This window comes from Lontra canadensis, unplaced genomic scaffold (assembly GCF_010015895.1).
Source record: "Lontra canadensis isolate GAN:19392208 unplaced genomic scaffold, GSC_riverotter_1.0 scaffold120, whole genome shotgun sequence".
Taxonomy (NCBI): Eukaryota; Metazoa; Chordata; class Mammalia; order Carnivora; family Mustelidae; genus Lontra; species Lontra canadensis.
The window spans coordinates 3,520,982-3,543,831 of NW_022631114.1; the positions used below are offsets into that span (position 1 = coordinate 3,520,982).

Below are 22,850 nucleotides of genomic sequence, written 5' to 3' on the forward strand. Positions count from 1 at the left end.
GACGTGAGCCTGGCCAGCAAGAGCCGTGTGTTCTTGGGTGGGGCGTTCAACCCTGCGCGGGTTGGTGCGTTACATGTCAGTATATTAGGAAATAGTGAAAATACGGGGTCTGGAGAAAATGATCAGTAAGAACCTCTGTGTTTCTCTGGACGTTAACGAGGATGGTAACGGGTCCTTAGGCGTGCTTATCATTCATTAAAGGTAACTTGTGCTGTCATCGAACAGGAACAACACAGACATAAAAGCAGAGGAGACTCACACCTACTGCAATCTTCTGTGGAATAAAATAGCCAGGTATAAGTTAATTTTACTGTGGGTGTGGAAAGGTTGAGTTCATTCAGATCCACAGAGGGGTCCTGTAGTTCTCCTTGCTGGGGGCCTGTTTTCAAACAGGCTGGTTCCTCCAGGGTCTGATATGTGCTGGGTGTGCCCCGCCCATCGTCAGGTCAGCTCCCTGTTGAAGGGGTGAAAACAAAATCAAATGCAGGACTGAACAGGGCATCCGGACAGACTTCACAGAAGCACTGCTCCTGCCTGGTGGCCTGAAGCACCTTCGGAAATTCTTTTCTATCTGATTTACATGTAATTACTTTATCCTTTCTGTGGCCATGTGCACTTTATATTAAGGCGGAGCATCTCAGGGTGCTTGGCTGGTGCAGTTGTTAGATCTCTCGAATTCTGATCATGTGGGCATGAGTTCAAGCCCCACACTGGACCCAGAGCTTATTTAAAAAAAAAAAAAAATACTGAGCACTTCTTGTATTGGTTCCTTTGCTCTGTTAGTGCAGATGATTAAGAGTTGACTATTTTGAAAGTATTAATCAATTTTTGGTGATGTTCTTTCAGTAGGCTCTGAGAATTAATTATCTGTTAAGAAATCAGATTTGTCTTTGCTGAGGTGCCTGGGTTCTGGTCAGCATCTTCATTTTTTAAGTCCTGAATTAAGAGCCCAGGATGTGCCAGGCCTGTTCTGTGCTCTGAGACTAATCCTGCTAGACCTCTAGGCCCTAAGCTGCCTTAGGATCTTCCATATCGCAGTATTTTTTCCTTGGAAGAGCAGCTTCTGTCAATTTACACGTTGCCAGGAGATATGGAATTGCTGGATAGTAATGATTTCTGTGAGAATTCCAGTGCTTTCTTTATGTTTGGACTGCCACAACAAAATTTAGATCCTAATAGCTATTTTATAGTTTTGCAAGATTTGGGTTTTTTTTTTTTAATGGATACTTTTGGGTTTTTCTCAAAAAAGTGTTTACTTTTAGATAGAAAGATTTGAAAGGTGCATTTGGTTTTATTTAAGTGGCCTTCCACAGCCTAGCCATGGAGAACAATTTAAACATGTTCCTAAGAACAGTAATATTTATCCCCTAAAACTATATTTGTTTTTATGGGTCACTTATTCATTTGTTTGTTCAGTAGATATTTATACTGGTTATGGGGAGAAAGCTAGGAAAATTCTAAAACTTCAGATCTGAAAGGAATGTAAGAAGATGTCCTAGAAGCTTATTAAGCAAGACCCAGAAAGAGGTGAGAAGTGGTTGAGGTCACCATGATCACACTGCTGGCGGGTAGCAGAGCCAGAACCCGAGCCCAGATCCTGGCTTTCTGAGAGGTGGCCATCTTCCTGCCTTCAAAGAAGGACGCGTCTGCATTTCCATCCCTGTTCATGTGATCATCCAGAAATTCAAACCGTTTTTGCCGTCTAGCCCAGCACACAGCAGTTTCGGTACAGCCTTGATTTATTTCAGGGGAGTGTGTTAGGGGAGGTCCCAGAGCTGGCAGCCTGGGTCCTTTGTCTCCCCTCATTGCCTTCAGTTGTGTTCAGCTGTACTGCGCTTCATCTGCTTGTCTCTGAATGGAGATAAGAACTGTACCTGCCTCCCTGCGATCATTACTACACGGAAATGGACAGAGTGCCACGCACATACTTGTCACACTTATTTTTACTCTCACGTTCCTGGCCCCCCACCAGAAGTGTCTCTGCTCTTCTTGTTCTCTGAGGCATCTGAATGGGATCCATTCGTATCATTCCAAATATGAATTTGACCTTAATTTTATCTTTTTAAACAAATTGTGACAAATCCAGCCCTCTTTATTTTGAAGAATGCCCCCAAAGCTGTTGTCTTATTATGACATTCAGTGCTTCTGAAGTTTATTTTTCTCAGGTTAGTTATGGGGACACTCTAAGTCTCTTTCTGCGTGGAATGTTTTTACTCCTTTTCACTCTCAGGAATTTCAGCTCTTCACGGCAGTAAAAGTTTTAGTCGTCTGTCCCCTTGAACACCTCTTAGGTTCTAGGACTGGAGTCTTGGGATAAAGGCTTTTTTTGCGAAGAAATGTGATCAAAGTAGTATTGTGTTGAGTACAGTTTTTTCGGGGATATTTGGGGATTTAAGGAGTTAGGGTAAATTTTATATATGAAATGTCATCTAGACTACCAATATAATAATGTAATGTAGATGGAATGTAATCTCGACTGCCAATAATTTATTGCATTTTGGACAGGTGAAAAAATTTAGTTTACTCATTGCTGTGTTTTAAGAGGTTGTCATGGCTCGAATGTCAAAATACCAATTACTGACCCCATTTGATCAGAAACTGTGTATTCATCTTTAGCATATATTTTGAGTAGTGTTTGACTGTATTTTGAACAGAAGAGGTAGGAAAAAGACCACTATTGGATTGCGCTGGTGTGAATTACGCATTCTCTTCATATATATTAATTTGAGCCCCAGCTTTTGTAACTCGGTCACTGGCAGGAAGTTCAGCACCCCCAGAGGCTGAGATCCGTGGTGCTGTGTGGGTATTTCTTGGAACTGCCCCAGTAAAATCACATTGCCATGTTCTGGACTTACTCAGGCTCCTCACTAGCTCTTCGGATAGATCGACAGGAAACATCACAAAGGTTATTTGCATTTGAAAGTGAGCGATGGACCCAGAAAAAGATAATTACTTCTTGTAGGTGATGCTTTATAGATGGCTTTAATAATTTAATTCTTGAGAGCACTGGAAGACTGATAGCAGGTGCCAAGTGGTGGAAGCATTCAAGTACATCTTATTAACTTCCCGGTTTTCTTTAACTGCTTCTGGTCCTTGGAGCTGCCTGTTAGGACTTGGCAAAGAATTTATTTACTGATTCTGCTCAGAGAGCCTTCATTCTTTCCTTTCATATTTTTGTATTTTGTTTCGTAGCTATTGCCTATGTGTTGATTGGCAGTGGACTCTATGATGAAGCGATAAGACATTTTTCAACAATGCTTCAGGTAATTTTTCTTCTTAATTATGGAATTTCAAGTTGATGGTTACGACAGAAATACAGACATATGCGTAGCTAGAGTCTGTAAGAATATATTGCTTTTAGGATCATATAAGAAGGTAAAGGAAATCGGCCCTGCCTGAGCACTTTGTTGGCGCAGGCCTTGAAACGGTGCTCTCATTTAATCTTTGCAGTATTAACTTTATTTTAAATGAAGAAAATGAGATCAAAGGAGATAAGGCAATTTGCTCACTGTCTCTACCCCCGCCCCTATCAGCTGGAAGACAGGGGACGCAAGTGCAGTTTAAAAGAAAAAAAACAAAAACTAGCTTAGTTCACTTTCCTCTCTACCATGCTATCTCCCATAAGACGTGGATGCTGGAAGTTCTTGGACGTCCGTATGTTTACTTTCCGTGCAGGAGCTGATCTGCATGGTTCCACTCATGGATTTGTTTCTCACCAAAGTGTAACTGTGGGACACTTCAGCAGAAGTACTGACCCTTTCCTGATGGATGGCTGTTTTAAAAATGCATAAGTTAAGATAAAAGTCTTGAACAAAGGTCTAAAAGTTGCAAGGGAGACCTGTAATGCAGCCTAACATTGTTGGCCTTATACCCCTTATCTTTATTTAGCTGTGTTCTTGTGGAGTGGACCATTATTGATACATTGTCGATAAGTCTGTACAGTAGACTACAGTGAAGAATTGTGACCTTTAGAGTTGAAGATACCCATGTTCTAATCCCCCGTGCTGGTTGTTAGCAAGTTATTTTACCTCCTGGCTCCTGGAGATAATAACCATAACCTCCAAAACTATTCTTGTTAGGTTTTTTTTTTTTTTTTAATTTTAAAGATTTTATTTATTTATTTGACAGACAGAGATCACAAGCAGGCAGAGAGGCAGGCAGAGAGAGAGGGAGAAGCAGGCTCCCTGCCAAGCAGAGAGCCCGATGCGGGGCTCGATCCCAGGACCCTGAGATCATGACCTGAGCCAAAGGCAGAGGCTTTAACCCACTGAGCCACCCAGGTGCCCCTCTTGTTAGGTTTAAATGAGATATTCTATAAAGTTCTTAGTACCTAGTGCCTGGCACATAATAAGTGCTCAGTTAATTTTAGCTCCTCAAAGCACCATTCTAGCACACTCCTGTTCATAGAACAAACAGATAAATTACAATCCAGCAGGTAAAATTCATTTTAAAATATATTAATTTTGAAATTCCTGCTCTACTTTTTTTCTTCTTTAAACATAGAATTAATTATATTGACAATTCTATCTTCGTTCCCCAAAAAAAGTCACAGAGATAGTTTTAGGGATGACTTCAAAGTCCCCAGATCCAAACAGTTGTGTGTTTGAGTGCTTGTATGGAATGACAGTCTTCAGCGGTGTTTAAAGCATGAAGGGTAGACTCTTAGTAGTTTTACAAATCACCTTTCTGGTAGGCATTGCAGTACTCACAAAGGTAAGCAAGCACTTCACACAAATAACACTTGGCCCTGGTTTGACAGGGAGGTTTTGGTACATTTATAGGAGAAATGTTGGTTAATGTATGGCAACTAATAGCAGAAAATGATGAGAACTTGCCAGTATATTATCAATGCATTCAACTTTTTAAAAAATATTATTGTTGCAGTTGAAGGCAATATAACAATGTTAAAGAAAGAACTCTACATAAAAAATTTCCTAATTCTGCCACTCTACCATTATTGAAGTTTTTTGCTTATGATCTTTTCAAAGTATGCATTTGTGCTTCGTAATTTGAATGTCTACTATTTTGTATTACTTTTCCACTGAAGTTTATACTGTAAATTTTTCTCAGTATTTCTAATCTTATGCTTTTAATGGCTCTGTACTGTCCCTCGTGTTGTCCATTTATTGTTGTAAAACTTCTTTCTCTTGCAACTGCATTCAGAAAGTAGGTCAGAATTTCTCTCTTTGTGCCAAGAAAAGGTCTTAATACTGAAATTTGATCATGTTCATCAGTCTGCAATATAATGGGTTGCTTTCAAGTGGGAAATTTCTCTTTGAGAGGGTGCGGTTTATAAGGTGGGACTCCTTTTCTGCTGATGTAAGCTGTTGACGGGGCAGGAGCAGAGGATGGGAAGCAGCTGAAGTTCACATACTTCCGGCCCACGGAAGACAGACTGGGCGACCACTTATAACATATTTTGATGAAGAAACAAGAGTGCCTTTTTCTGTCCTGCTAGTGCTTTTCTTAGATTTCTGTCTTCTCTCCTTTTATTTTGGTACTTCACAGCCTTTTCCACATCATGACACGGGTAGATAATCCTGTTTGCATCACCCTGGGAGTAAACACAGGACCAAATTTGGAGGCATCTGGATGGAGCTCAGTGAAAATTTGTCACATTTTCTTTGTGTTATATAACTATATATAATATATATAACAAAGATTGATAAAATACACTAAAATTCTTTTCAAAAAATTTAATTTTTTAGGGGCGCCTGGGTGGCTCAGAGGGTTAAACTTCTGCCTTTAGCTCAGGTCATGGTCTCAGGGTCCTGGGATCCAGCCCCACATCGGGCTCTCTGCTCAGCAGGGAGCCTGCTTCCTCCTCTCTCTCTGCCTGCCTCTCTGCCTACTTGTGATCTCTCTCTCTGTCAAATAAATAAATTTTTTTAAAAAATTTAATTTTTTAGATTTTTATTTATTTGTCTATTTGATAGCGGGAACACGAATAGGGGGAAGGGCAGAGGAAGAGGGAGAAGCAGATTCCTGCTGAGCGAGGAGCCCAATGCGGGACTTGATCCCAGGACCCCAGGATCACACACCCTGAAGCTGAAGGCAGACGCTTAACTGACTGAGCCACCAGGTGCCCCTGTTCAAAAATTTTAATAAGAAACTCAGTCCTGTTTTTCCAGGACTGAGGCTTTATGTTTGAAAGTGATGCACATGATTCCTATTTAAGAGCTTTCCGTTTTTGTTGAATTCTTGATAGCCAATCTCATCAAGAAACCGCACAAGTAGGGGTAGCAGGTGTCCGAAGAAGAGTTAGTGCTCTTTCCCCAGTTGACCAAAACTTCTTTTCGTACCGTGAATCAGATTTTGCAGAAGTCAGTCTCTTTAGGTTATATTTCAAAAGCACGAGACTTCTTTACATCTGACTGCCCTTTCTTTTCTTTCATGGGCAAATGCGGTGGAACTCTTTCTTGCGGTAATGACATAGGTTTTTGTCCCAGCATTGCTTTTCCATGGCCCGGGTTCAGGAGGGCAGTTTGCTATCACCCTGCAGCCTTGCCCTCTTCGTCCTAGGACTGGCCCGAGTACCACTGCAGAGCCCGCTGCCGGGTGTCCTCCTGTTGCTTGTGGGGCCCACACACCTGCTGACACTCTCGATCTGTAAGCCAGCCGGAGGCCTCTAGCAGCTCTGCAGTGGCAGCCCCTCGTACACAAATTTTTCAGGGTTTCTGAGTTCACATATGCTTGATAAAACTTATCTTTCGGACAGCCCAGGAACTCCAGTATGCCGCAGCAGAGCGTGGACTCTGGTTCCATTCACAGGAAGCTGAAAACCATTGGGACCGTGAGGGCTTGGCTTGTATGAGAGTCACCATTTTTCTAACATCGTTTAGTGTGACATTGGGATCTGTGCGTGAGGGCTGCCTACAATCCCAGAATGGCTTCTGCTGTAAAGCTCTGAAACCTTCCTTTTGTCTTAGCTGTACCACGAGAAGCAAACTCAGACGATATATCCCCGGTCTCTGCTGTTGTGAGCTGTGTTTGAGTAGTTCTTTAACTACGGGATATGTGGTACATCTATAAAGGAAACAGAAATGCTCCTCAGGGTTTCTCACTGAACACAGCTTCAAAGCGTAATAGATGTATCAGACAGCACTGAAAACTTGTGACTGAAAAGCTTGTGCATTCGTGTTGTCTGTACATCACTGTCCTTCCTCCGGTGTCCGTGCAGTGATGACGGTGCTCTGGGAAAGCGCAACATTCCCCAGCTGCCATGCTCCTTTGGTCCCCAGGCAGGGCTTGGTAACATTAGTGGTGCAAAAATTGACTGAGGCCTTTGTTATTAATTGTGGACCTTGAGCTCATCTGATTTGGGTAGAACTGAATTCATAAAAGTGTTTATTATTTTACATCAGCAGACAAAATGTGAACTTGCCTCTGCATATGATCTGTAAACATCCTTCTTGTAATTAGGTGCGTGGGTCTGCCAGTCGGGCAAACCTGACTCCTCATTGCCAGTGCTATGCAGGGGCTCGCTTGAGTTCGTTTGTCTTCGATTCAGTGACTTTTGAATTTTAATCAAAAAGCCAGCCTTGCTGGTCAAAAAATAAATATTTGTAAAATTTAAGTCACTGTGTAGATGGTATAATGAGGACAGTAAATGAGACCTTTTTAGATGTAAAAAGTTCGATGTCTTGGGAATTGAGACATCTAAGTGAACATGACTCCAGTAAGGTAACTGTCGTATTATACCATGATTTTCATTTGCATAAAGTAAGTAAGATTGGAAGATTGAAATACTAGTTTTCATTTAAATCATTTAAAATTCTGAGCACTGGATGTGGTGCATAAACAATGAATCTTGGAACACTAAAAAAAAAATAAAATTACAATATTGAAAAAATTTCTGGACATTTGATAAAATGTAAATATTGTTAGACTTATATACTCAAAAAATATTTTTGAAAAATGGATATTCTGAGCCCAATTTGCTTTTAGAAATAAACATTGGATTTTATTTGAAAGTATAGTTTATTACGACATTTCATAAAGAGTTTTGACTTCTTGTTAACATCCAAAGCTGATGACAGATAAAATAAAGTAATAAAGCTGTATCAATCAAGGAAAGTAATAAAGTCCACCATCTACATTTAGGAACCCTTACCACTAGATTACGACTGAGATAACAACCACAGCAATCCTTTACAGATCCTTCTCTGATTTAGGTTTTCTTATTCAATTTATTCTTTCTTTTGAGAACTTTTTTTCAACAGCATAGAAGGATGTATCATTACCGTTGTTGTTAAATAATAGATTTTATTTCTTTTCTTGGTTGATGCGACTTGTTATCTGTTGCTGGCAGAATGGGAAGGCGCTGCTGTGGTCATGATGAGACCACGTGGGGGGATCGGGAGGCCACTGTAGGGTCACGGTAGGCTCTCGGCTTGGGGGGGGGGGGGTCACACGTAGAACCCCCTGAGCCGAAATGATGATGGCTGAGCACAGGAAGTTGTCAGTGTTCAGATATTTTGACTGCTGCAAAGTTGTGAATGGCTGTTTCCTAAAGGTTTTTTAACATTTTGTACAGCAAAGTAAAGGCACCCCTGGGGCACGCCGTCATACAGCTTTGCCTTACGGAAGCCTGGATCTGGCTCTTCACCAATGACTACCCCGTCGTTTCCGTCCAGGCCGTCTGCTTGCTTCTCCTGTGAGAAGGGCAGGCCAGGCTGAGCTGACATCGATCTGACAGTCTTTAACATGCATCGAGATCTCCTCAGCCGCCTCGGAAATGGCCCGTGTCTGTGGCTAAGAACTGTTATATATGACACTTTAACGTGTCCGGCACGGTGCTGGAGGCCGCAGAGCCAAACATGACAAGACATTGCTTCGATATTGTGTGCCCATGGGTGACAAGTGTGCAAATGCAAAATAATGAATAATAAGAGAACTACTTTAATGGAATTCTAGCCATTAAGAGGTTCCGACTCAACTGCATGCCCTCCCCGGATCCCTGCACGTTCCCCGACCATAACTGAGAGAGGATCCCAAGTCCGGTTCCAGAGTTGCCCACATCAGTGGGTGGCGCGCTCTCCGCGGCGCACATGAGTCCCCTGCTCTGCACATCTGTGTGCTACTTCCTTCAGCATCCCCTCCATCCGGACACCTTCCAAGTACCTCTGGCGTCCATCCACTTCTCCTGGCTTGGTTCAAACCCCAGCCAGGCCACTGTTGACTACCAGGTGACTGGCACAGCCCTGTTAACTGCCTTATCACTTCATACCCTCCACAGACACACACGCATGCCATCCATTCACGAGCACTTTGAACACACACACACCTTGCTGTTGCTTTTAGGTTAAAGAGTAAAATCCTTACTAAGGTCCCTGCCTACCTCTCCAGCCTTGTCTCGGAGCAGATCCTATGCTCCCTGTTTGTCTTGGGCCTCCTCTGCCTGGACCAGCTGCTCTGAGCTTCCCTCTGCGACACAGTTGAGCCCGGGTACTTCTCAGAGAAGCCCTCCTAACCGTGTCTAATCTTTATGCCATTTTCCAAAGGCACCATTTACCACTACAGCACTTACCGCAGATGTTAACTTCGCATTTGTATTTGTGATTCTCTGGCTGTGCTCCAAGAAGACAAGAGTCTTGCCTTCTGTCTTGTTTTTGCTTACTATAGTATTTCTAGCATGTGGAACCGGACATGGTAATAACTGACCCTAAGTAAATATTTGTTGACTGAGTGACTAATGTCTGTACAACATACACTAGGAACCGAGGCCTATTTACTTTCCAGGGGTGTCTGGAAGGAGTCACAGGAGAGGTAGTGTTGGAGCTGAGGCCGCAGGTGGATGTTCTAGGCAGGTGGGCTGTGCCCTGAGCCGGGGAGAGCATGTTGTGTCCAGAGAGCTGTGAAGTAGTGCTGATTTGTAGAGTATGAAGTATGGGTGGAAAGTGGAAGGATATGAGACGCAACCATAAGGTAGGAAAATGATCAGTATTTTCTACAAAAGCATTTAGATGTAACCTCATTGTTTTTCCAATTGTGAGTTGCAACCTTTTAGTAGGGACTGAAATTGATTGGCAAGTGAAGACTAGTGCTTTTCAAAAAGTGAAATACACTAGAATAGAAAATAGGTTGCAGTGTAAATGGTAAGACTAGGCTTGACTTAGTGCTCCTGATGTGTGTGTGTGTGTGTGTGTGTGTGTGTGCGTGCGCGCGCGTTATGTACATATATATGTGTGTGTACTGGGTTACAACGTAAAATGAGTTTTACGGGTTAAACACGTGTTTGAATGGGGCTGTTGGAGGTGTTGCAGAGCCAAGGAATAATTCATCCAGGGTGACTTGATCAAACGTCATTGTTAGGTGACTCTTAGTGTGGGTCTGGAGACTGGACGGGAGGAACAGGAACGTGGTTAAGATGGTTGCAGTAGCATAAGTGGGCGAGGGAGGAGTCAGTAGGGCAGTGCACTGGGAGGGGGAGAGGCAGCAGGTGTATTGAGAGGGGAGACTGCTGGGATCTCCTGAGTAGGCGTGTCGATGGGGAGATGAGGATGACCCTCCCCCACCTAGTGGCTGGCTCTGGCCATGGGTTGTATGTAGATGCCCCTTCAGTAGAAGAACTGTTTATTTAGGTTTATTAGGTACACTGTTTCCCAATTTACCCCCTTGGTCGTCATCATTTTTTTTTTTCGTTTTAGGAGGAAAGCTTCTTAGGTAGTCTATTTTGAGACATTACAAATCTGAGAGGAGGTGTTCCCCTCACTAGAGAATGTCTTCACAGGGGAAGAGCCGTGTGGGCTCACTGTCCCCTGCCCCAGCCTGGACCAGGGGCTTCCGGGCACTCTTCTGTCTCCTGGCAGGTACTACTGCTATGGAAACACATGAAGTCAGTCTTCCCTTTATTTCATGATCGGGTCGCTGTTTTTCCTGCTCCTCCTCTCCCTCTGTACCCGTATCCCTCTCCCTCCAAACGACGTCCTCTGCCTTTTTTTTTCCCCCCAAGCCAGGAAGGATATTTAAAATGTTTTTAAGTGTTATCTCTTCATGGCAGAATGGTTAGTTGCCCTTTACCTTCTTTTTTGTGCTTTTCTTCATTTTCTAAATTTTCCATAATTTATAATAACTATTCCAACTACTTATTTGGATAAAATTTTTATTTGTACTAACAATTTCTTTTCTATGGTGCGTATTACTTAAAACATCTTTTTTCTGATTACGAATGTATGCATGTTTGTTTTAAGCTGTGAAAAGGCATACAGCAGTGTAGTGAGTAGAATGGGAACACATCTAGCAATCTCACTCCCAACAGAAAATTACTGTTAGTGTTTTAGAGCCCTTTTTTCTGTGTATGTACTCACCCACACAATCATGTATAAGTATTATTCATAAAATTGCTGTTCCTCTGTAGTTCTATTAACTTGTGCTTTTTTCCACTTAATGAATAGCATGGAGCCTTTCATGCCAGTCATGTAGAAGTTATAGATCACAACTCTGAACAGAACTGTGTAGGGCCAGGGCAGTGACTGAAATGAGCAAAGTACGTTGCCGTGACCTAGAGGTGATGGGTGGGCTTCCGGTACGCAGATGAATGCACACCCCTCACCTAAGGAGGCAGCCAGTACTTAGCTCTAGTTTTTTTTTTTTTTTCATTCAAGAATGCAAAAATGTGGACTTATCTTTGTTGCGTATTTGGATTTTTCAAGAATAGTTAGAGATCTGTAATTGCTTACTTGAATTTTTCCGATTTTTGTACACGATGGGCTGGTCTGCTGGCCAGGCTGGGGCCAGTGATGCATTCGTCTGCCCCTTGCTACGGGTGTACTGGATTCTGTTTAGTCTTTTGTTTTCCAATATATGGCATCTTCTCCTCTCTTCTGTCTCATTCACTCATCATTGAGGTTGATGTGTCTTTTTCTGCAGTGCGGGCAGACTCCCTCTCTCAGATTTGCAACTTAATGGTAGATTGATTAGTCTATAAAATGCCTCATCTGGTACTGTTCGATGAGAGTCTCTTTTCTTGTTGTTTTTGTTTTTTTTTAAGATTTTAGTTATTTTTGCGTGCATGCTTATGCATGAGCAGAGGGAGAAGCAACCTTCCTGCGGAGCGGGAGCCCGATGCTGGACTCTGTCCCCGGATCCAGGGATCACGATCTGAGCCGAAGGCAGACACTTACCTGACTGAGCCACCCAGGCGCCCCTGTTCTGTTAGATTGCTTAGTGTCAGGAGTTTTACCCCCGAACGTATAGCCAGAGGCCGCTCAGTCTTTTTTCTTAAATGTAGGGGAAGGCTTCAGAGAAGCAGTAGAAATTGCAGAGGCTAAATGTAGAAGAGAGGCTTCTCCCTCAGGAGGAGAGACGGCTCATACCACCTGTTAGGGGAGGTAGTGGCGGGGCAGCAGACCCCGTCCTTGGGCCGGAGGGCGGTTTCGTCTAGTCCATCTGGGGCAGTCTGCAGGAAGGGCCTGATTCCTGTTCTGACGCACAGTGTAAACAGACTAGAATGGACGTCTTTCTTGTTGCTCAGTGGGGCAGGCACTGAGAGGTTCTTCCCTTTTCAGATTATTTCATGACTGGGAAGGGGACAAACCAGGAAGAGGCACTACCCAGCACTTCACTCCTTAGGTTTCCTTCTCCAAGCCTCCATTTCCCCTGTGAGACATGATCTCGGATGCTGCTGGTCATAGAGTTGTTGGGAGGATTGCGTTTTTTTTTTTTTTTTTAATTTTTAAATGTTTTATAAACATATAATGTATTATTAGCCCCAGGGGTACAGGTCTGTGAATCGCCAGGTTTACACACTTCACAGCACTCACCATAGCACATACCCTCCCCAATGTCCATCACCCCACCACCCTCTCCCTCCCCTCCCCCCAGCAACCCTCAGTTTGTTTTGTGAGATTAAGAGTCTCTTATCGTTTGTCTCCCTCCCGATCCCATTTTGTTTCATTTATTCTTTTCCCACCCCCCAAACCCCCCGCGTTGCATCTCCACTTCCTCATATCAGGGAGATCATATGATAGTTGTCTTTCTTCGATTGGGGAGGATTGCGTTTTAGATGAGATGACCATGTGACAGAAGCTAACGCAGGCTCCCTAATGTTGGTTCTCTGTATTATTTTTTCAGTGCAAAACTCTTATTACGTGTCTCATGCAAACGAGCTTCAAGAACACACTCTTCTGGTTGGGGACTGTGCGTGTCCACGTATGTGTGGTGGCAGCGTAAAGTAGAGCTTGTCACTTGGGGCATTAACGTGCTTTAAGCAGAAACTGATTTTTTTGTTTTGTTTTGTTTTGTTTATAGTTTTTGACGTGTTTCTGTTTTGGTCTGACTTAGGAGGAGCCTGATCTGGTTAGTGCAATTTATGGCCGAGGGATAGCCTATGGAAAGAAGGGACTACATGTGAGTATGGAATAGCTCTGTTTGCCGTAGTGCCTCCATGACCTGACCCGGACCAGGGTTCCGACAGAACCACTCCCTGTTCATTGAGCTGTGACGGACACGAAGTGGTGTCACTCCAGTTCCCAGATGAGAAAATGGCAGGAGACAATGTACTCAGGATCCCATGGCTAGGAAGTAGGTGGGGGGTGGGACTGGCGATCCCTACCCAGGGCTTCTGGAAGTCAGTCTAGCCACACTTTCTACTCCCAAAAGGACAGCCTTTGCCAGCCTAAACTTTATTTGGTGATGAGCTGGACCTAGACTGAGGAAAGGGTGAGACTTTGACTGAATATCTAAGAAATGTTAATTGGTAAAAATGGAGTCTAGCATCTATAGCGCAGTAAGACTTAGAATTTTGTTTCTTTCACAATTTTTAAAGGTCGAATAAAAGAACAGAAGGGTTTTTTTTTTTTTTGGTAAAATTTATTTTTATTTCTTATCATATATGATACTTACCCCAGATAAGTATATTGTCGTAGCCTACATCTCCTTATTTCTCTGGGGGAATATGGGGAAAGGTTATAATAAATTTATATTTTAAAAGATTTTATTTACTTGAGAGAGAGAGGGCACACAAGTGGGTAGAGAGATGGAGGGAGAAGCAGACTCCCCACTGAGCAGGGAGCCCAGTGGTGGGCTCTTCCCAGGACCCTGGGTTCATGACCTGAGCAGAAGGCAACCACTCACCTGACTGAGCCACCCAGGTGCCCCAATATAATAAATATATTTTACTCAATAAGGCACCGTGGTATAAAAATGAAGATTCCCTGAGATTATGTAGTAAATAATAAAATAGTTTAAGATTCAGATCTCCATATTTTCAGTCTAGAGTATTATACATGAACTTTTCTGTTGTCTTACTGTGTATTAGAAATATTTAAATAAAATGATGATTGAGGAAGAAACATCACTTTTGTGTCTTCGCCAATTAAAAAAATTCTACTAATTGAGTGCTGGCCTATTGGAGAAATTATATTTGTATAATTCTGAGACATAGAGGACTGAGAACAAGCTCAGATTTGGGGATAACAGAGGTGGTAGGAAGTGAGAACATCAGTAAATGACAGAAGTTGACCTAGTAAAGGCCAGAGATAAGCTGCTTCCTAATTCTCATCTGTAATATTATATCTCAACATGAAATTTGCTTGTATCTTTAATGTGTTTCTAATGTAAAAGTAACATGCTCCTATTTTTAATATAAGGATAACCTGCAGATTTTAAAGTGAACTTACGTAGACTTGCTAAGGTATAGGTGTGTGGGCTTAGGGGTTTTGATTGACACTGACTCGGCCTTGTGCTGCCCCCACACCGCCACTGGTCAGCATTGTTCTGCATGCTGGTGTCCATCTATATCCTCGTCCCTCAAAATTCATTGATTCGGTTTTAAAATAGGCTAAATTTAGAAAATGTCCTACCAGCAGTGGAACTTGTGACACTTGACCAGGTCTAACGGGCTGTGGATGGGCAGGTAGACTCGAGTGAGTTAAATAATTATAATATAACTTACTTAAACCAGCAGATCTTTTGTACAGAAGCGAAGTTCCTATTTATTTCTAAAAACGTAGTTATATCGTGACTAAATTATTAGTTTTTTCAGAAAAACTATTCAGCCTGGTTTTGAGGAACAGTGTATCTCATACTGAGCTAATACCTTTTCAAGGACATTAAGAACGCTGAGCTTGCTCTGTTCGAACTGAGCCGAGTAATTACCTTGGAACCAGATCGTCCAGAGGTATTTGAACAGCGAGCAGAAGTGAGTGTGGTTTTCTTTTTCCCTCTGTCATTATTGGACTAGAATCTCGGATTTTTTTTTCCCCATTATCTTATTACTTGTAAATTTTAAAGCTCCCTGATACCTATTGTGTTTTCCTCCATAGGTACTGAATGCCTTTAAACATGGTTGAAATTACTAGAAAACTATGGGCTGGGTGATACTCCCGATTTAACGTTTAATAGTAATATTTAGTATAAGAATATATGGTTATGACATGTGCCACTGTCAGTGTTCACTGAAAAATATATCACACATGATGTTTGCCATGTATATTATGACATATTTTAGCAAAACTCTATGACAATATGGTCAGAATGAAATTCATAACCACTGAAAGTGTGCACGTATGTGTGTGAGCGTGCATGTGCGCATGTGTGTGTGTACGCTTACGTATAATTCTTGTGAGATGTGCATAGAGACGTAGATAGGTTAAGGGTGACCACACCTGGTCTTTGAGGGAACTTAGGACTTGAGGGGGAGACAGAGGTAACGCGGTGAAGATACCAGGTAACATTTGTGACAGGAGACACGAAGAGGAGGTGCTTCTTCAGGGACAGAAAGGCTCACCTATGGGGGCCTGGGGGTGCTGGCAGGGGCAGGTGTGGGCATGTCTGCAGAGGCCTCACAAGCAGGTGCTGCTAGAGCAAATGAGAGCCCAGGTCTTCGGGGACAAGGCGGAGAATGGGGTGTGGAGACGCATTCCTTTTAATGTTTTTAAATGAAATGTGTTCATCTTACCGTTTGCATAATTAATAGTCAACTACAGGATTTCATTTTACTGTTCATTTAACCATACTAAGGGCTTCAGAATTTGTTAATGTATCCAGTCAGGAGAAGACTTAATCATCTGACCTTATGGGATTCCGTAGTTCAACTAAAGGAAAAATGACATCCCCCCCCCCACCCCCCCCCCCCCCCCCCCTTTTTAGGGGGAGAAAACTCAGAACTAAAGAAAACACTAAATGTTTTACTAAACTAAAAACTGTGTTTGTGATGTTTGTATTCGCAAAGTTAGAGTTTCTACAGTTCCATTTCTTGAAGTGAATTTTATGTTTTATTGGGAATTTGGGTTTCTGAATAAAAATCTTTCTCAATTAATGATATAGTTCATTATCTCTTTTCTATTTTGGATTGCAACCATAAGGGTTAAGTGATTGTAATTTGTTTGTTACTTCACGAGAACCTTGTTGGTATTTAAGGTGAGCATTTGGTGGCCAATTTGGTGATATCTGCTGTGGGGAGGGGGTGCTGATGCTTTTCCCCTCCATTACTCTGGTGTTACATTAAAATATGTTAAAGCAAGAACTTAAGTGTGCATAGAAAGATTTATATAGTAGCTTTAGAAGATTTGTGTGCCTAATAAAAAGCTAGTTTTGTACCCCAAAATAATATCAGTAATCCAAAAAGTAATTTTTGGTGATCTTAAATATATATAATAATATTCTCCTTCTCTGGCATTACTGGGCAATAATATCACTACTGAGTGATTTTTCCAGCTTATTATAGTATATCATTTATATATGTCAGAAATCATTTAATGAGAGTGCTTTCTCTTTCCTACTTGCTGAAAGTCTGTATTTAATGAACATAATTTAACCTTTTTTTAGTTACTCGGGTCATTATTATGCATGTTAATTTTTATGCTGGGGTGTGATAATTCCTTTATATACCTAGGAATTAATAAACTAGGTAGGGATGTTCTTCCTTCCAAAATATAACCCCCAACTGCTTTGCTTTTTGAATTCTCAGCTATATATTCTTTAATTCACTTCTTTCCTTTTTCTGAGCTGCCATTCTTGCCACTGTTGATGTGCCTTCCTGAATCCTGTCTCTTTTGCCGGCTCTAAGTTCCTGCAGAGTAGGAAGCCACCTAGTAGAACCTGATGGAAATGACCTATATCACTGTATCATGAGAACAAAATTCAGCCTAATTTCAGGACATATGTTCAGGGTGAAATGCTTGAGCTTGAATGCATGAGTACTGATACCCATTTTGGATTTTCTTATGTCTTACTGCTGTACTTTTGCATTCTGAACTGTCTTATCTGTTGTCATTGTCACCTGCACGAGCTCATTGCTGGATCACAGGGGCTTCCCAAGCAAGCTTGCAGACATAGGTTCTTCTGCTCTGTAGATGGTGACCAATGAGCTGGGAGTTAACAGAAAGGGGCTTTTGGAATCTTAGATGGTCTGCCAGCACTTTCTACCACAGAGGGCAAGGGCGAAGGCCATGGAGGACTCCACTCTGTGTCCAACAATTTCTCTTTTAGTAGTTCAAAGTTATCTTTCAGATTAACCTTGAAATGCTAAATTTTGTTTTGAAAGGGGGTGAGGAAAAAAAATTCCCAATTCAAAAAAAGCAACATCTGTTGTAACCCAGAACGTGAAACCGTGACAAAGCAATTTACGTGGTTATAGTTCATCAGCCTCCCCCTCAGCTGGACAGACTAGGGGCCACTCAGCCTGTTGACTTTGAACCTTGCTGTGTAGTCTGTGGGGTCAGGGATCCTTGCGGGCCAAGAAAGTAATCCTGTGAGTGGAGTGTGGTAAAGTGGACTTGAGAAGTCAGAAACATTGGCAGTTTGGGGGTTGATCCTTGGAAGGTTTCGTCCCTAATCACATTTTTGGATTTATAGATTCTGTCCCCTCTGGGACGAATTAATGAAGCAGTGAACGATCTCACCAAAGCTATCCAGCTTCAGCCCTCAGCACGGCTGTACAGACACCGGGGGACACTGTACTTCATATCAGAGGCGAGTTGTTTTGACCTGGACACATCCCCTTTTGTGGTGATAAAGACTGGACTTTTCCATTTACTTCCAAAAGCCACTATTTAATAGATTTGGGTTTGGGGATTTATAATAACATGTTTGTGATACAAGACATTTAAAAAGGCACTTTCTTTAGCTGAAATTGAACCCAGTAGAGAAATGTTAAGTACCAAGAGCACACATTTTCTTGCTTGAGCTGTCAGCAGTAAGTAATTCTAGACTCGGGGGGATAAAAAGAAAGAGAGAAGAGAAGAGAAATTTGGTTCATTGACTATACTTCCGCTTTTTCTGCATATGTCAGCATAGAGAAACAGATGTTCATGTTTTTGACGTGATTATTAAGCTGAAAAGCACAGTTTGAATTTCCTGGGGTATCACACCCAAGAGCCTTAACCCGAACCAATGTGGGTTCCCAGACTGGAGCTTCTCTGTGGAAGCGGCCAGATCTGGCAAGGTTCTACCTTTATCATCATAATGATATTTATGGTTGTCACAGTTAGTAAATAGTGGGTTTACATCGTTTTAGTAACAATTCCCTGTTGCCCAAGAAAATAGGTTTGAAAAATTCTCAGCATAACACATTTTAAGGTTGACCTATGGCATAATTATTGTACAAGTGTCCAGTGTAATAAGATGTTAGTACCAGAAACGATAAGTTGTCAAGTTTCTCTAACAGATTATAACCTTAATACTATTTTTTTACAAATAATCTTTTTTGTAGTTGAGACAGTCTATTTTTTTATTTTTATTTTTTTATAAAGATTTTATTTATTAAATTTGACAGAGAGAGAGAGATCAGGTAGGCAGAGAGGCAGGCAGGGGGGCAGGGAGAAGCAGGCTCCTGGCCGAGCAGAGCCCAATGCAGGGCTCGATCCCAGGACTCTGGGATCATGACCTGAGCCAAAGGCCGAGGCTTAACCCACTGAGCCACCCAGGCACCCCGAGAGAAGTCTATTTAAATTAAACCCTTGGGGGGTTTTCCCCATCAATTTCCTAAGGAGATCAACTATTTCAACAAAGAGGATAAGAATTCAACTGATATTTGTGGATATGAAATGTTCCCTTTAAAGCCAAAAAGGGCACAGAATGAATTTTTTTTTTTTCTTCTCGACCAGTCAGAAGTAAGAAATGTCTGAATGTCTAATGAATACTACTTTATTTTTCCCCCCGCTCTCCTTTTTGTAGGACTATGCAACAGCCCACGAAGACTTTCAGCAGTCCTTAGAACTGAACAAAAACCAGCCTATAGCTATGCTATACAAAGGTCTAACTTTCTTTCACAGAGGACTTTTGAAGGTGAAAGTGTTGTATACTGTGTATTCAGTATCATGATTCTGCTTTTCTCTCGCGGGTGGGAGGATCTTAGTGGGGTTTCATTTGGTGTGTTTTAAAAATGACAACTCATGTGTCTATCTAATCGGTTTATTTTAGGAAGGAGTTGGATTCTACATACTTATTGAGCTCCTACTGTGTGGAAGGTACTTGGAGGAAGGTGCAGGCGGAAAAAGGATAAAGGGTTAGTGAGAGGGAGAAAGAATTCATCACACTTGACACTGAGGAAGGATACAGTTTACAAAGTTTTCTTCCACATATAATTTATCATTTGGTAGAGACACTAAAAAAAAAGTGGCATGAACAAAGAAAGTGCTTTGGTAACAGAGATCAGAAAGATTCACTGAAACTGCAGCATTAGAGAAGGTTCCAGAGAACAAGTACACCTTGTCCTGGGCCTTGCAGGCGGAGCGGACTGGGGGCAGCAGCTGCTTCAGGCAGAGAGGAGAGCACGAGCGCTGGCACAGAACGTGGAGGTGGCCAGTCTGTGGTGTAGCACATGGCCGGGCTTGAGCACAGGGCTGCTGAGCGGGCAGGTGGGCCAAGGGGAGGCCCTCAGCTGTCTCCAGTGCTATATGCAGAGCACCTTGACTGTAATTTGTAGGCCCAGAGGAGATGCAAATATAGATTCGGGGGGAAGTATGTCACTGAGACCCCATCTGCTACTTAGGAAGGGGGATCTGACACGCCAGTGGCTGGAGAGGTTAGGGGCAGAGGGCCACAGGGAAACATTGGCAGTGTTCCGGGGGCTGCAGGAGCAGGTCTGGAGACAGTTTTCCAGCAAGCATGTTGCTGCTGCCGCTTGGAGACCGCTATTAGCTGGGACAGGGTTGAGGGAAACAGGAAGGGGGTCATCCAAGCCGACTGACATATGGGGTGACGATGTCCCTTCCAACCTGTCTCTGCCTCCTGCCCTTGGTCGGGCCCTGAGGGTGCTGAGGACCTATTGTGCAGCAGCCTGGCCTTGGGGCAGACACCCGGCTGGGAGCCGAGAGTGGAGCTCTGGTCCTCACGGGGCGTCGTCGGTGCCCCTGGCCCGCACAGGGTCGGAGCTCTAGTGCAGATCCCATCCCCGTCTGATTGAAAACGGGCTGGCCCAAGAGTCAGCCTCTGCGGGCGAGAAACATTTCCCGCTGACCAGGAGCTCAACAGAGTCTTCCCAGACGGGTTGTTTGTCACCGGAGCATTGACAGCTGTAGAAGTTCAACAGCGCCTGGTAGGAAGGACACACGTTTGATTGTGGAAAGTAGTTCCTCGGGTCGTGCGCAGACTCTTGGAGGGCAGGGATGGGTTACCTTCCCAAAGGCCTCTGTTGTAAACCCTCAGTGTTGTGGGCCGTGCCTGTCCCGTAGGAGGTGCTCAGTAAGTCCGAGAGGAATAAATGATCTCAAGGACAGAGCCTTGGACTTGAAGCTGGAGGGCCTTGGCTCAAGCATCTGCCCTGCATCCTGCGAACTCTGCCACTGGCCACGGGACCTCAGCTTCTCAGCCCCTCCCCCTCCGTCTGTGGTGGAGAGAGGATTCTGCCCCCCACCTCTGGAAGGGCTTGCGGGGATTCAGTAAAATCACGTGTGTGCAGGGGCTGTGAGCACGGATCAGGTCTCCGTGATGACAGATTTTGTTTCATTTCATCTCAGTTTCACGGACTCTAGAAAGATAACTCCCATTCGCTAAAACCCAAACTGGAGGGAACTGCATGGTTTCCTTTCCTTCTGTCCTTCCTGCGAGTCTGTGGAGGGTGGTCTGCACCGAGGCTCTTCCTGTCTTGCCCGGTTCAGACCCGCGGCCGTAGGCACTGAGTGCAGGTATTTGAAATGTGCTTTGCGCAGCTTTTCCAGCTTATTTTGTATCTGCCGGCTATTCCTCTCACCTTCTCTCAGTTGCCTTAAATTTAAAAATTCACAATCACAATACTATAGTCAAAGTCTCTGCCTTGAATATCTCATGGAGGAGAACAAGATTCGAAATGCAAAAAAATACCAACAATCAGTACTGAGAGGTAAAAAAATATATTCTTTGAAGTGAGCAAATGCAAACAGAGAATTTCATCGTAGACTCTAAAGCTGGTTTAGGAACGTGGGTAGGGAGGGCTCTTTGTGTTACTTTGAAATGAGAATCTTTCCGAAAAGAGCTGTAATGGAGACGCTAACCGCACATCGGACAAGGGCTGACGCTTGGTTTGGTTGATTCCAAATCCATGGGATGAGAACCCAGACCTAGTACTTATGTTCCACAAGCACTAGAAGCCCCTCAGTGAACCAGTCTCGCCAAATGATTTGGGGCTTTCTCCTCCTCACTGTGCTCATAAACACAGCATCAGCATGTGGAATAGATGGGAAATTTTTCTTTGCATTTTTCCAGATCTGCTGTCTGAGGTGGTCAGAGAGTTTACATATTATCTCACTCATCCCAGCGGCATCCCCATGAAGTGTAGAAGGAGCAGAGAGTGTCCCAGTTTCACAGATTGGAAAACTGAGTCAGTGGTGACATGCCTTCATTAAATTAACAAACTTAGTTTAGCTCTCTTTAGTTTCTCTTGTTAACCGTAGAGACAACGTATTACATGGACCCACGAATTGGAGCTATCCTTGTATCTTAAAGCTGGTCTCTTAATATAGAAATTAATTAAGTGGGTGGTGTGCTTATTTACTTTACAGTGTAATACATTAGAAATCTTTTAGGCGATATTCCATGACAAATGTCACAACTGTCCGATCAGGTAGATACAGCAGACGTTTTGGATTTCCCTGGGGAAAACACAGCGGACTTTTATCTGTGATGTAAAGCTACTTCAAACATTGTGTGCCTCGAGCTCCTGTTTTTGGGTCAGCCTTCACTTTGAGAGTTTTGTGAGACTGTTCTCTTCGTTGCAATAAACGAGGGACGCGTGAGGGACAGCTGCCCGCCGCCAGCCAGGACGGTGGCAGATAAAGTTGGCGACGCTCCTGCTGGCGGTGCAGATCAACTCACAGCCAGTCCGTGTGCTTAGACATTGATTCATTCGAACGTAGTGTCTTTGTTCCCAGTGGCTTCAGATCTTGATTCTGCTATGTCCCCTCTTTGGCAGAATGAGGTAGAGAGCTGTGCAGTGATTAGACAGGAACCCCGAAACCAAAGACTCTTAAAAGCTGAAGAGAAATCAGACTTTGAAGAACTGTGGCGTCCCAGCATGCTGTAAGTGCAGTGGGCAGCAGATGTCTCCCGGGCATCTCCCCTAGACGTCCACAAACACCCCAGACTCGGCACACCCCGGCTAGACTCCTGACCTCCTCCCACCCCCGCCCCGCCCCGCCCTGCAGCTGTCCCCGCTACTTCCTTACGTTCGTTCACACTCTCACCTTCTACCCAGGCTCCCCAGCTTCGAACTTCTCCCCTTCCTTCTCCCTCATCCCCCTTATCCACAGCCAGCAGATTCTTCGTTGGCCTTTAAGAATATTTCCTGCGTTTGACACTCCTTTTCTGTCCTCAGGGACACAGTCTCAGTTTGAGCTTCCATGATCTCTTGCCTGGACCTCTGTAGTCACCTCCTCGTGGGGCTCCGCTCCCTCCCCTGTCCAGCCCGTCTGCTCTGTTGTGGCTCGTGG

General features: G+C 43.4%; 1 protein-coding gene across 6 annotated transcripts in view; it reads left to right on the top strand.

The window, feature by feature from the left end:
• Positions 1-22,850, top strand: part of TTC13 (tetratricopeptide repeat domain 13) — a 75,050-nt gene that overhangs the window by 20,366 nt on the left and 31,834 nt on the right. For 4 of the 6 annotated variants that reach the window (XM_032841147.1, XM_032841148.1, XM_032841153.1 and 1 more), the window contains 5 exons: positions 3,193-3,263; positions 13,285-13,350; positions 15,050-15,142; positions 17,800-17,916; positions 19,120-19,230. In XM_032841147.1, the coding sequence (XP_032697038.1) occupies positions 3,193-3,263; positions 13,285-13,350; positions 15,050-15,142; positions 17,800-17,916; positions 19,120-19,230 (458 nt within the window). The remainder of the gene's footprint in view (positions 1-3,192; positions 3,264-13,284; positions 13,351-15,049; positions 15,143-17,799; positions 17,917-19,119; positions 19,231-22,850) is intronic. The other 2 variants (XM_032841149.1, XM_032841151.1) reach the window with 1 other exon arrangement.